At 53.3% G+C, this 14,471-nt stretch overlaps 1 protein-coding gene across 2 annotated transcripts in view; it reads right to left on the minus strand.

The window, feature by feature from the left end:
* XRN1 (5'-3' exoribonuclease 1) overlaps positions 1–14,471 on the minus strand; it is an 86,609-nt gene that overhangs the window by 60,663 nt on the left and 11,475 nt on the right. For both annotated transcript variants that reach the window (XM_050965786.1, XM_050965785.1), the window contains exons 7-8: positions 12,017–12,104; positions 11,767–11,935 (exon numbers count right to left, since the gene is read on the minus strand). In XM_050965786.1, coding sequence (XP_050821743.1) covers positions 11,767–11,935; positions 12,017–12,104 — 257 coding nt within the window. The remainder of the gene's footprint in view (positions 1–11,766; positions 11,936–12,016; positions 12,105–14,471) is intronic.

The following is a 14,471-nucleotide window of genomic DNA, read 5'->3' on the forward strand; positions in this document are numbered from 1 at the left end:
TAATAGCAACAAAATTAATTGTCCTTACTTTCAAACAACTGAAGTTAAAGTACATTCTAAAACTCTTCATAATTTGTTAACTGATGACCAATTAGTGCATATAGGTTGAAACTGAACATTCCCACCTGAATATTCTCCCACTGAAGCCTAGACACTACAATCTTTCATATTTTAGTTTCCATAGAAAACTCCTTCTCTTAACCCATTACCCCATCCAGTTTTCTCCATCCACTGTCCCACTACAGGCCTGAAACTCCATCAACCCTCTGCAATTCCTTAGTATTTTAAAGATGCTATACTATATTTTCTTTGTTCTCCCAATACAGATTGGATACAACTCATCTAAAGTCTACATATTTACCAGTGGTTTCTCCATGCTACCCACTAAACAAATAATCTCAAAAACTACAGTTTATGGATAGACTTCATAACTTGTGACAGTCACACTGGAAAAAGTAAATATAGCTCTTCCATAAAAAGGAATTTTGAAAATAATAAGATATCAGTAATAAAACTGATGTATCGTGTAAGCACTCTGGGGCGAGTGACAAAGTTTTGGTAGCTCACAGATTTATTGGTAAGAAAGCGATATGCGACATCACTCATATCATTGTGGTCTTTGCCCCTTCCCATACTTTTCCTGGATTTTTTTTTATTCTTGCCAGGCCAATAGCACTAAACAGTAATGCTGTGAAAAAGTGTTAATACCCATGGAATTAGATACAAAAAGAAAAAGACAGTTATCTGTTCTGCAACTGGTGTTCTTCGAGATGAGTTGCTCATGTCTATTCCACAGTAGGTGCATGTTTGCACCACGTGCACTGGTGCCGCAAGTTTCTCCCGTAGCAAGCAGTACCCATGGAGGGAGTATTGCTGCGACCTCTGGAGTGGCGCCTCTATATCGCGCTATAATGGGAGCCGCGTGCTCCCCTGCCTTTGGTTCCTTCTTGCTGGACAACTCCAACAGAGGGGAAGGAGGGCGGGATGTGGAATACACCTGAGCAACACATCTCGACCAGGTAACTGTCTTTTCTTTGAGTGCTTGCTCATGTGTATTCCACAGTAGGTGATTCCAAGCTACATCCGCTTGAGGTGGGTAGGTGTTCACGAGTTCTCAGGACGCAGTACCGCTCTGCCGAACCTGGCATAATCCCTAGTTTGGGAGATGATCGCATAATGCACAGTGAATGTGTCAGCTGAAGACTAGGTGGCAGCCCCACAGATGTCCTGGATAGGAACATGGGCTATATAGGCCGCCGACGAGGCCTGAACTCTCATTGACTGTACCCTGATGATCGGTGGCGGGAGAACCCCTGCCAGATCATACCACATGCATATGCACAAGATGATCCAGCGAGAAAGGCACTGGGTGGAAACAGGCTGCCCTTCATATGCTCAGCCAAGGCAAAAAAGAGTTGCGAGGATTTTCGGAACTGTTTAGTCCGCTCCAGGTAGAAGGCCAGTGCCCTACGTACATCAAGCATGTGAACGAAGCGTTCCTCATTGGAGGAATGGAACTTGGTACTGAAGGGTCACGAACAGGTCCATGTGGGGAATTCCCCAGTCTTGGAGAGACCACTCATAATGGGGGCAGAAAACCCTGCTGAGGCGATCGGCCTGTGTATTGCGGGTGCCTGGTAGGTGGAAAGCCCTCAGGGGGATGTCATGGGCTATACAGAACTCCCACAGGCTCAGGGCTTCCCAGCAGAGGGCCAAGGACTGTGCCCTGCCTTGCCTGTTGATGTAGAACATCGCGGCAGTGTTGTCTGTAAGGACTCTGACCACCTTGCCGCGAAGCTGCATGACAAAAGCTACACATGCCAACCGTATTGCCCTGAGCTCCTTTACATTTATATGGAGGGACAGGTCCGAGGCTGACCACAACCCTTGGGTTTGCATGTTCCCTCTGTGGGCTCCACACGCATCGGACACCAGGTCTACTGACGGGGCCGCCTCCTGGAAAGAAACCCCTTGCAGCATGTTGCCCAAGGAGGACCAGCATTGTAGGGAGACGATTAGCCTGGGAGAACTGGGAGGCTAGCCACAGCTGGAGGGACCTCATTCAGAGCCTGGCATGGCAGACCATATATGTGCACACTGTGATGTGCCCTAGGATCTGAAGGCACGCCCTTGCTGCTGTCACCAGAAAAGTTGTGACTGAGAAGATGAGACCTTTGAGGGTTTCGAACCTGTCCACTGAGAGAGAGGCTGTGGCCCTTAAGGAGTCCAGTAGTGCCCCTATGAATTCTATGCGCTACATGGGGACTAGCGTTGATTTGGTCTCATTTACCAACAGGCCAAGCTTGGACCTGCTCCTGTCCACATGCGCCACATTGGCCCTCACCTGAGACCATGAGTTGCCCTTGTGAAGCCAATCGTCCAGATATGGGAACATCTGGACCCCTTCTCATCTGAGGTAGGCCACTACTACTGCCACACACTTTGTGAATACCGTGGGTGCTGTGGATAGGCCAAACGGGAGCACCGTGAACTGGTAGTGGTCAGGCCCCACTAGGAAACGGAGGAAGCACCTGTGCCCTTTGAAAATATGTATGTGGAAATACGAGTCCTGAAGGTCCAGGGCCATGTACCATCCCCTCCCTGGACCCGGGGGACTAACATGCGGACACCATGGGACACCATGCAGAACTTGGAGAGGACCATAAAACGATTGAGATTCCACAGATCAAGGATGGGCCTGAGACCCCTTTTCGCTTTGGGATCAAGAAATATCAGGAGCAGAAGCCCCTGCCCTGGAATTCTACTGGCATACTCTCCACTGCCCCCAGGTGTAATAGTCGTTCCACCTCCTGATCTAGGAGGTGAACGTGCTCCAGGTCCCCGAGCCCACCAGGGATGGGGAGTGGCTGGGTGGGGGTGAACTGAACTGCAACATGTAGTCCTTGGAAACAGTGTTGAGGACCCAGCCGTCCGTGGTTATTCGTGAGCATTCCCCACGGAATGCAGACAAACAGTTGCTGAACACAAACTTTATTAGTGGGGGGGTTTCCATGGCAACTGCCTTGGTACCCTCTGCAAATAGTCAAAAACACCTCTTTCCCTGCCTCTTGCCCTTACAGGGCCCAGGCTCTGGGGTAGAGCGGGACTGTGGTTGAGGCTTGCACTTTTGGTCTCTTGGCCTCTTGTAAGAGGGCTCATATCTGCTCTGCATAGGGTGAGCTGACATCTGTGGTTTGGCCTTGTCCTTAGCCAGAGGGATGCAGAGGGTCAAGGTCTGCAGGGTGGTACAAAAAAGTCTTTCATCCTGGGCAGCCTGATGTCCATCTGTTTGGCAAACAGGGCCTTCCCGTCGAATGGCAGGTCCTGCATGAGGGACTGGGCCTCCACCGAAAGCCTGGACAGGAGGAGCCACAACGCCCTGCGCATGGAGATCAGCGGCCATCGAGCGAGCCACCGTATCTGCTGCATCCAATGCTGCCTGCAGGGCTTCTTTGGCTGCCGTTGCCCCCTCATCCACCAATGCCTTAAAATCCTTCCTATACCACTCGGGGAGGAGTGGCTCGAACTCTGGCAGGGGCTCCCATAAATTAAAATCATATCTGCTTAGTAAGGCCTGATGGTTGGCCACAGAGCTGGAAACTGGAAGAGAAAAGACGGTTACTCACCTTTGTAACTGTTGTTCTTCGAGATGTGTTGCTCATATCCATTCCAGTTAGGTGTGTGCGCCGCGCGTGCACATTCGTCGGAAAACTTTTACCCTAGCAACTCAGTGGGCCGGCAGGTCGCCCCCTAGAGTGGCGCCATCATGGCGCTTGATATATACCTCTGCCGGCCCACCCGCTCCTCAGTTCCTTCTTGCCGGCTACTCCGACAGTGGGGAAGGAGGGCGGGTGTGGAATGGATATGAGCAACACATCTCGAAGAACAACAGTTACAAAGGTGAGTAACCGTCTTTTCTTCTTCGAGTGATTGCTCATATCCATTCCAGTTAGGTGAATCCCAAGCCTTACGTAGGCGGTGGGGTCGGAGTGAAATGTGGCAGCATGAAAACTGCTGAGCCAGAGGCTACAGCATCTCTTGACTGTCGAACCAGGGCATACTGCGAAGCAAAGGTATGGACCGAGGACCAATGGAGCTGCGCGACAGATCTCGTGGGTAGGAACACGAGCCAGCAAGGTGGCAGATGAAGCCTGAGCCCTGGTAGACTGTACGATGATGTGGCTTGGGGAAATATGAGCCAATCATAACAAGTGCGGAAGTCCGCCATCACCCAAGATGAGATCCTCCGAGAGGAAAACAAGCAAGCCCTCCCTTTGGCCCGCTACCGTGACAGAGCTGGGGCACCTTACGAAATGGTTCTGGCAGCGCAATATAAATGCGAGCACTACACAGATGTCCAAGGAGTGCAATGGTTGTGCCCATTGCGTTGAGCTGTGGGTAACATGAAAGGCCGAAACCACCTTAGGGAGGAAAGCTGGGTGCGGTCATAACTGCACCTTGTCTTTGTGAAACCTAGTGTACGGCGGAACCACCGTAAGAGCTCTGAGCTCGGAGACCCGTCTGGCCGATGTAACAGCTACGAGGAAAGTTGTCGTCCAAGACAGGTATAGCAGAGGGTCAGTCGTGAACGGCTCGACTGGGGGAGACATAAGTCTGGTTAAAACTAGGTTGAGGTCCCAGGTTGGGGCTGGGCGGCGCACCCGAGGGTGCAAGCTCTCCAAGCCCTTGAGGGATCTCGAACCCATAGAGCGTGAGAACACGGAACGTCCACCTTAGCCTGGCTGGAAGGTAGAGATGGCTGCTGAGTGTATCCTCAGCGATGATACCGCCAGGTCCTGCCGCTGAAGGCCAGAGGCAGGCCAAATAGAGGGGATCGAGGCCTCAGCCGGAGCAAGATTGAGCGTATTGCAGCTGTAGACGAAACGCTTCCACCTGGCCCGGTACGTTGACCAGGTGGAAGGCTTCCTGTCACCCCGGCTCAGTTACGCAGCAGCCACACCGTGAGGCGAAGAGGCTGCAGGTCCGAGTGACGAAGCCTGTCGTTGCCCTGAGTGATGAGGTCTGGGTGGGGTGGCAGGGTAATTGGGTCTGTTATTGACAGGCCGAGCAACGTGGTATATCAGTGCTGCCTGGACCACTCTGGAGTGATCATGATGATGCGCGCTCTGCCCCTGCGGAGTTTGAGCAGGACCTAATGAACCAGTGGGAACAGTGGGAAGGCATAATGGAGTTGGCCTTTCCACGGCATCAGGAATGCGTCCAAGATCGATCCCGAGGAGGGACCTTGGAAGGAGCAGAACATCTGGCATTTTCTGCTCTCACGGTGAGCGAACAGGTCTATGTGAGGAAACATCTCCACTTCTGGAAAGCAGAACGCCTCACATGGGGCAGAGTGATCACTCATAAGACAGGAAAGACCTGCTGAGTCAAAGCGCCAAGACGTTCCGAACGCCTGGGAGAAAGGACGTCACCAGCTCCATCGAGTGGGCCATGCAAAAGTCCCGGAAATGGATGGCCTCCTGACAAAAGGGGGGAGGACCATGTCCCTCCCTGGATATTTATGAAGCACATGGCCGCTGTGTTGGCTGTAAACACCGAGATACAACGGCCTCGCAGCTGCCGCTGGAACCCCTGGCACGCCAGGCGGACTACTCTCATTTTTGGGGCATTGATGTGGAATGCCAGCTCCCGAGAAGACCAAAGGCCTTAAGCTCGGAGGTGACCATGAGCACTTGAGCAGAGAGATGACGCGTCCGTCGTCAGGGGCAGTGAGGGCTGGGGCGGATGAAACCGCATCCGTGCCCACACCAGGGAGGGAGTTAGCCACCACTCTAGGGAGCCTAAGGTGCTCGAGGGAACGGTGACTACCATGACCATTGGCTCCCTGTCCGGGTGGTACGCCGAGGTGAGCCGGACTTGGAGAGGACGGAGGCGGAGCTTGGCGTGTTTGGTTACAAACTTGCGGGCAACCATGGACCCAGGAGACTGAGACAAGTACGAGCCGAGGTCGTTGGGAAAGCCTGCAGACCTCAGATGATTGTTGCCATCGCCTAAAACCGCAGTTGTGATAAGCAGGCTCCGGCTAGGTAGGAGACCAGGATAGCCCCTAGGAAGTCCAACCTCTGCGTGGGAACCAGAGTGGATTGCTCTATAGTAATCATCAGGCCTTGACCTGTGAATAAGACCGTGACGATGCCCACGCGCTGAGTGGTTTGTGTCTCAGAGTCTCCTCGGATAAGCGAATCGTCCAGATACGGAAAAACGCATATCCGACATCAGCGAAGGTAGGCGGCGACTATGGCCGTAAACCAGAAGTACTGACAGTTGGCTAGAAAGCGGAGGTATCTCCTGTGCGGAGGGAAGATGGCGTTGCGAAAGTACGCGTCCTTCATATCCAGGGCGGCATAGTAGCCCCCAGGAGGCAAGGATGGAATAATGGTTCCCAAGGATACCGTGCGGAACTTCAACCTTATCCTAAACCGGTTGAGTCCGTGCAGGACTAGGAAGGTCTGAGACCTGCGTTCGAGTGGGGGGACTAGGGCATAACGGGAGCAAAACCCCTTGCCCCTTTCGTCCATCGGCGTCTGCACCTCTTGTATGAGGAATTGCTCGTGAGAGGGGTCCCTGAAGGGGGACAGGGCTGGAACAAATTAGAGGTGGTACCTATGCTCCACCGTGCGCAGGATCCAGCGATCTGAAATTAACTGGGGCAACGCCAGGAGAAAGCGGGATTGGGATCCCGGCCTGTGACTGGTACACCGCCCTCAGGCGCACCTTGGAAGGTTCGTCTTTGGTCCCAGTGGTAATTGCGAGGGACCTTGACCTTGGCTCTTTAGGGGTCCTGACGTTCGTCTGCGACCACCTTGGCCTCGCCGTTTGCCAAAGTCCTGTCTCTGGCTAGGCACAGAGTATGGCGGCTGGGGACAGAAAGGCCTGCGTTTGGTCGCTGGCATATGCATGCTGAGAGAGCGCATTAGGACCCTATTGTCCATCAGGCTTGGCAGCCTGGGGCTGTCTTTGCCGCGAAAGGCCTTTACCAACAAAGGGTAAATCCTGAATGGCATACTGCAGCTCCGGCCGGAGGTTTGAAACCTGAAGCCATGAGATGCACCTCATGGCGACACCAAAGGCCAGAGTCCTGGCTGCAGAGTCTGCTGCGTCCAACGAGGCCTGGAGGGACGCTCTGGGTACCTTTTTTCCCCCGTCCTCCAAGACGGCAGCGAACTCTTGGTAGGAGTTTTGAGGGAGAAACTCCATAAACTAAACTACCTTCACCCAGGTGCTATAATTATCGCAGCTAAGCAAGGCTTGTTGCTTTGCTACCCAGAGCTGCAGGGCTTCTGCAGAGTACACCTGGCGGCCAAACCGGTTCATTCGCCAAGCCTCTTTCGGTTTCGGGGCTGGCGCCCGCTGGCCATCGTATCAGAATCGTGGTCCTGAGCATAAGATCTGCGCATGTGGGATGACACGGATGCGTGTCCGGATGGCCATGGAGGTACTAAAAGAAGGCACAGGCAGAGTCTCTGACTCTATCGGACCTTGCCCAACTCGGCACCGGGAACCGGCACCGGGAGGCGTACCGGTACCTGAAACGAGATCCAGACCCGCAACCAGAATAGTGCCTGGAGGTCGACCGAGATCTCGAGGCTCGGGGAGAGGCTACAGGAGTCAAGGTACCTGTCGCGGTGCCGGGAGTCGGAACAGTGCCGATAGCGGGTCGGCGAACGGGATACCGACCGGTGCCGATGAGGAAAACAGCACCGCGACTGCAAGTGGTGTCGGGCGTGCCGACAGGATCTGGAGTGTCTGCGGGACCGTGATCATGAACGGTGCCGCTCTGCTGTGCTGACAGAGGACGGGCACATGAAGAGACTGTATTACCCGCACCGGCGGTGCCGGGGTCAGGCAGCATCGACTCTGTCATGGCAATGAGATCCCTCGCCGTTGGTAATGTCTCCGGCGTGGAGGGAACAGCAGGCTCAACCACAGTGCATACTGGGGAGCTGTCAGGCACCGGATTCGACGGCCCTCGTGGGACCGGGATCGACGGTACCGAGGTCGTCAGAGCTTCGGTAGGTGTCGGTGCCGGGCGATCCGAGTTAGATGAGCTCTCTGGCTGCGGTGCCGTTGGCACGGAAGCAGCAGGAGCAGTAGCTCAACCACGGCGCGTGCCGGGGAGCCGTCAGGCACCGGATTCTACGGCCCTTGTGGGACCGGGATCGACGGTGCCGACGTCGTCAGTGCCGCAGCAGGTGTCGGTCCCGGGCGATCCGACTTAGACGAGCTCTCTGGCTGCGGTGCCATTGGCACGGAAGCAGCAGGAGCAGTAGCTCAACCACGGCGCGTGCCGGGGAGCCGTCAGGCACCGGATTCTACGGCCCTTGTGGGACCGGGATCGACAGTGCCGACGTCGTCGGTGCCGCAGCAGGTGTCAGTGCCAGGCGATCCGACTTAGACGAGCTCTCTGGCTGCGGTGCCGTTGGCACGGAAGCAGCAGGAGCAGTAGCTCAACCACGGCGCGTGCCGGGGAGCCGTCAGGCACCGGATTCTACGGCCCTTGTGGGACCGGGATCGACGGTGCAGACGTCGTCGGTGCCTCAGCAGGTGTCGGTGCTGGGCGATCCGACTTAGACGAGCTCTCTGGCTGCGGTGCAGTTGGCACGGAAGCAGCAGGAGCAGTAAGCTCTACCACGGCGCGTGCCGGGGAGCTGTCAGGCACCGGATTCAATGGCCCTGGGGGACTGGAATCGACGGTGCCGATGTCATCGGTGCCTCTGCAGGTGTCGGTGTCGGGCAATCCGACTTAGACGAGCTCTCTGGCTGCGATGCAGGTGGCACGGAAGCAGCAGGAGCAGGGGGCTCAACCACGGCGCGTGCCGGGGAGCCGTCAGGCACCAGCAGGAATTGTAGGCTCTCTCGACCTCGGAGGAAGGGAGCGGTGCCGAGTCGACTTCGGTGCCGGCGACGGCCGGTGCCGAAAGGCCTTGGCAGTACCGGCGGGGTCCGGTGCCGAGGAGGCGCTTCTGCCAGCCGCTTGATCATCGCTCGGCGCCAAAGGTGGAGGAGTAAGTGAAAGTCCCGCTCCTTTTTGTTCTCGGCTTAAAAGCCTTGCATGGCAGGCCGAGCCCATTTTAAAACCCGGTGAGCCGTGCATGGGCTCCGGCACCGGGTTCATGGAAGGGGCTACTTCCTGAACCCCGCTAACAATTACTAAACTAACTATGTTAGCAAAGAAAAAACGTATAACTATACAAATATATATATAAAAGGATTATAACTGCATAACTATATACGAGAACTACGAGTAGCTAGGGAAGTGGAGGTCAGCTAAGCCGCGCTCCACTGTTCCAACGACCGACACGGGCGGTAAGAAGGAACTGAGGAGCGGGTGGGCCGGCAGGGGTATATATCAAGCGCCATGATGGCGCCACTCTAGGGGGCGACCTGCCGGCCCACTGAGTTGCTAGGGTAAAAGTTTTCCGACGAATGTGCACGCGCGGCGCACACACCTAACTGGAATGGATATGAGCAATCACTCGAAGAAGAAGTAAAGTTTTCTACCAAAAGAGTCTAGTCTCTTGGCGTCTTTATTCTTGGGGGTGGGCACGGGCTGGCCCTGCTGCTCCTGGTGGTTCACTAATTCCACCATCAGGCAGTTAGGTGCCAGGTGAGAGTACAGGTATTCAAGGTTCTTGGCTGGCATGAAATACTTCCTCTCAGCCTTCTTGGAAATTGGGGCCAGAGAGGCAGGAATTAACCGCAGTGCGTTGGATATGCTGGCTACTTCTTGGTGAAGGGGGAAAGCCACATGGCCTGGCACCGAGGGAGACAATACATTAAAGAGGGAATCGGATGGGCCCTCCATCTCCTTGGCTTGCAGCTGGAGGCTCGACGCCACCCGCTTTAGCGGGTCTTTATGCAACCTGAAGTCTTCTTGTGGAGCAGAGGGTGGTGCCGTGATGGTCTCTCCTGCACCGGATGATGAGGCTGGCACGGAGCTGTGGGCCGCAGCCGGTGCTGGGGGATCAACCTCCAGGTCAGATTCTGGGCGTGGAGCCGACAACTCATGATGTGTCAATTTGTGCCTTGGACTAGAAAGCAAGGCCGACAGGGCCTCGGACGCCCCAGCCACCGAGCGGGTTCCTGCCTGGGTGGGCATCCGTGGCCACGGTGCCTACTGACACCATTGTCCCTGCCATGGGGCCCCTTGCCCGTCCATGCTGTGGGCCAGGTGGCACTATCTGGTCCAGCTGATCAGTACGGCTGAGCGAGGGGCGGTTGGGTGCTAAGGCCGAGGTCATCACCAACCGAATGGTACCATAGGAGCAGTGGGAGTGACAGTGCTTATGATGCCGTCTTCCACGGGACCGGGACCTCGACGTTGAGGACCGGTACCCCCCGGAAGTACTGCTCCGAGATTCGCTTTGGCGCCTGGAGCTGTGGTGCCGGTGACGTGCGGCAGGAGCCCCGTGTGTGACGTCTGACAGGTAGGGAGCTCAAACGCGAGCGTCGAAGTCTGTCAAGCCAAGACCAGCTGTGATAGCTGCATCATGAAGAGGAGGGCCTTCGATGCTTATCTCGGTGCCTGCGCCCGCTGCTGCATGGCGTCGAGGGACCCCTAGACTCCTGCCCGGGCGGCAGCGAACCGGGTAACCTGGCTGGCGTCGAGGGTGGTGGACGCGAGCCGCGAGTGGACCTGTCACTGCATGCAGAACAGGGTAGAGAGCGGTCTTCAGAGTGAGAACTGCACCGTACCAGACAGGCCTGTCGAGGACCCAACGGTGGTTTGCCTCGGGACCAGGGGCCCACCACCGGTGGCGCCCCGGGCACCAGCAAGCTCAAAATGTCTCAAGCGGCCTGTAGAGCCTCCTGCGTCGATGGCATCGGGACCACAGGAGAGGCACATGTCAACACTGCCAGGCTACTCTGCTCAGCACGAGTTGGAGGTTTCGAGCCCGGGAGGGACCGAGGGCTGCCCAACGCAGAGCCAGCCTCTCCCCATTCCTTCTCACGGCACCACTGTGAAGTCGAGCTCTTCCTTTGCTTCTTGGAAGGTGAGCGGTGCTGACTGGGGACTTTGCTAAGCACCAACAATGCGGTGCCCGGTGCCGAGTCCGCTCAGCATTCCGGAATTGGAGCCAGCGCTGATTCCATGAGGAGAGCGCGAAGCCTCATGTCTCTCTCCTTCTTATTTTGTGGCTTAAAAGACCCGCAGATCTTGCAGCGTTCACTCATGTGAGTTTCACCCAAGCAGCGGAGATACTCAGCATGCGGATCACTCCTTGGCATGGAATGGCGACAGGAGTCGCATGACTTGAAGCCTGGGGCACGAGACATGCCCAGGGCCCACTCTAACAACTGAAAAACTACTTTCTACAAGCTACTAATAACTAGCTAAAGGTACCATTAAGATCAAATGGAAAGGCTGCAGCAGAGCTGGAGCAAGAAGTTCTGATGCACCTTCACTGGAGGCAAGAAGGAACTGAAGGTCGGGGGAGCGTGCGGCTCCCCTTATAACGCGATATAGAGGCACCACTCCAGGGGTCACAGCGGTGCTCCCCCCTACGGGTACTACTAAGGGAAAACCTTCCGGCACTGGTGCATGTGGCGAGCATGCACACCTACTGTGGAATACACATGAGTAAGCACTCGAAGAAAAATTGACTAGCTCACACTTCAGCAAGTATTATCAAACAATATTTTCATACTAGTAAGATCTATCTAGGCAACATTCCTTTTAATCCTTCCTTTGATTTCTGTTCCAGAACTATGTTTCTATTTAAATATATTTTTTAAATTACTTACCTCCAAGTTCTGGCAGGATAGCCATATATGTTTTATAAAGTAGTGGCAGTGCATCATGATTAATATGTAAATGAGGTAGATGAGGAATAAAGTCATTGCCTACAAGAAACCCCATTAAGATCCAATCATCTATTATCCTTTCAATGTCATATTGAAAGGAAATCTTGTCCTAAAAAATAAGAAAATCTTTATGATCAAGTTCGTATACAAAGTTTTAACATCTTTTGTCCATGGTTCCATTAATACTTACTTTTACTGGTGAAAATTCATAGTCAATATATTCTCTCATTAATGACAAGTGCAGTAAGTGAAATGTGGTTTCTTCCGGGGCACATGCTCTGTAAATTATTTAAAACATCAACTTTTTATAAGTATTTCTGAAGTATGTATATAATAATCCACTATAGTTATCCAAAAATAAGTACTCAGCTATTACGTATTTGGTTGCATTGCTAAATATTATGATGTCTGAGTACTTGTTGTCAGGAGCAAATAAATACTAATTGCATTTTACAAAGACTCTGTTTCAATAATATAATTTTGCCTTACTGGCTACCCAGGAAATGTTCTGAAAAGCTGCAGAGACTCAGACTTCAATCCAGAAAACAATTACACTCTTGCTTAATTTTAAGCATGTGAATACTGGCAGTGACTTCAAAATTAAGCACATAAGTGTTTGCAGAAGTCTGCTTTTAAGAAAATGGCGATGTCCACTTTGCAAAAGCGAGTGTGGTCCAGTGGATTCAGCACAGGTATGGTAACTGGGAATTCCTGTGCTCTAATCCTGGCTCTGACATTGACTCAGTATATGATTTGGGGCAAGTCAATATAACTTGTGTCTCAACTTTCCCACTAGTAAAATATGAAAAATCTTTATTTACCTACTTTGAAGATCTGATAAGATTAACTAGATAATATCTGTGAAGTGCTCTGAATATAAGAATTGTTACATAACTCATAAGTATTAATATTCCTGGGGACCCCCCGTCATAGACAAACCTGTGGATGCACACATACACACACTGCTGATTTTGGCCTGGGAGTAAGCTATGAATATAAAAGACCCTCCCTCTGAAGTTTATCGGGGTGAAAGTCAACCCTATGCAAGGTTGATGAACTAGGCCCTATGCAACACCTAAATTCCATGTTAAGGGAATAAATGCATAAGGCTTTCAGACAGTCAGGAAGGTTTTTTTGTGTTTTTTTTCCTTCTCCTTAATGTGTTTAGGTTGGGCTTTGGGCTTGTTTGGTCTCCTTCCTCTGTAATATCAGAAATGACTACAGCAGGAAATGGGATGCTGGACAGGGTGGGCTAGTACTCTAAGGTTGAACCAAGCATTCTCTCTTGGGTGCTAATCTGGGTGAATCTTGCTTGCATGCTCAGAGCCATAACTAGCTATTTTTGCGCCCGAGGCAAGAATATAAAATTGCGCCCTCCCCTCTCCATGTAATTTCATAGTAGTAACTTCGTAAAAAAAAAATTAAAAAAAAATGGAAAATACGTAAATAACAAGAATAATGATAATAGAAAGTTTATTTATTTTAATCACAAGATCCGTTTGAACTAGGAAGTCTTCAGAAAAAAATATTGTTTGAAACACCAACAATCAGAGCTTTTGTTTCTGTTCCCAATTAAATCATGAGCTTTTGTGTGCACGTTATGAACGACCGTTCTTTAAGAAATCATCATAATGGGAAGTGTTAAACTATGCACCACCCTTTTCATGACCTACACAGCAGCAATGCTGCTGCACTTAGACAAACAGTGCGGGGAAGGCTGTTCTGTTTATTTACATTTTTAAATAGAAAACAGTTGTTTTTAGTTTCATTTTTCACTGCCTCCATCGCCCGTTCACTGCTGGAGTGGGCGGGCACCGTAGCTTTTTCCTTCCATATGTCCAAGGTTTTTCCCTTCCCTAGGACTTTACAGCTTTGCCCCTCTTCGCTAGAAACATGTTTTTAAACGTGTTGGTGTTTAAGCAACTGTCTTGGGGCAGTGCAAGCACGCCAGGGCAAAGTCCAGCCGGGGAGCAGCTCTGATCGCTTCAGCCCCCAGCCCGTGCCCAGGGAGGGGGCACCTGAGCTGGTGGGTGGAAAGGGCCAGGCAGGAGCAGCAGACAGAGGCAGAAATGCCAGAACCAGCTCAGTTCGCTCTCCGAGCTCCCCACCTCTCTGTGATTTGGCCCGAGTGGGGCAGGGGGATCTGGGCTGCTACAGCCCGGAAGCGAGAGCAGTCCCAGTGCAGCACCGTGCTGGGGCACCAACGTGCCCAGCGCTGGGGACACGCTGCTTAGACGAATGCAGCCAAGCTTCCCCCATCACCTGTTCATAGCCTCCCCTCCAAACCCTGCCGGGACCTGGGAGCCCAAAGCCCCCCAGAGCCAGCTCAGCTCCCAGCCACTGCGCTGCAATCCTTGGCCAGGCCGGGAGGGAAATAACACGGCTGCTCCCAAAGCGCCTCGCCCGCTGCCCCAGGCCCTGAGCGCTGCGGGCCTAGCCTGGGAGCTGCTGTGCCGGGGTAGCGCAGGGGCACTGCTTACACCTGGGCCCTGCTCCTAGTTCCCAGCCATGGCTCAGTGCAGTCGCGGTGGCAAAGGACGCAGAGCTCCACGATCTGCACCGGGCCTGTCTCTGGCTCCGACTAAAACCCTCCTGGTGGACGGGCTCGTCCCCTGCCAGCCCTGTGGTTCGGGCCAGTTCTCTGG

This window comes from Gopherus flavomarginatus, chromosome 8 (genome assembly GCF_025201925.1).
Source record: "Gopherus flavomarginatus isolate rGopFla2 chromosome 8, rGopFla2.mat.asm, whole genome shotgun sequence".
Taxonomy (NCBI): domain Eukaryota; kingdom Metazoa; phylum Chordata; order Testudines; family Testudinidae; genus Gopherus; species Gopherus flavomarginatus.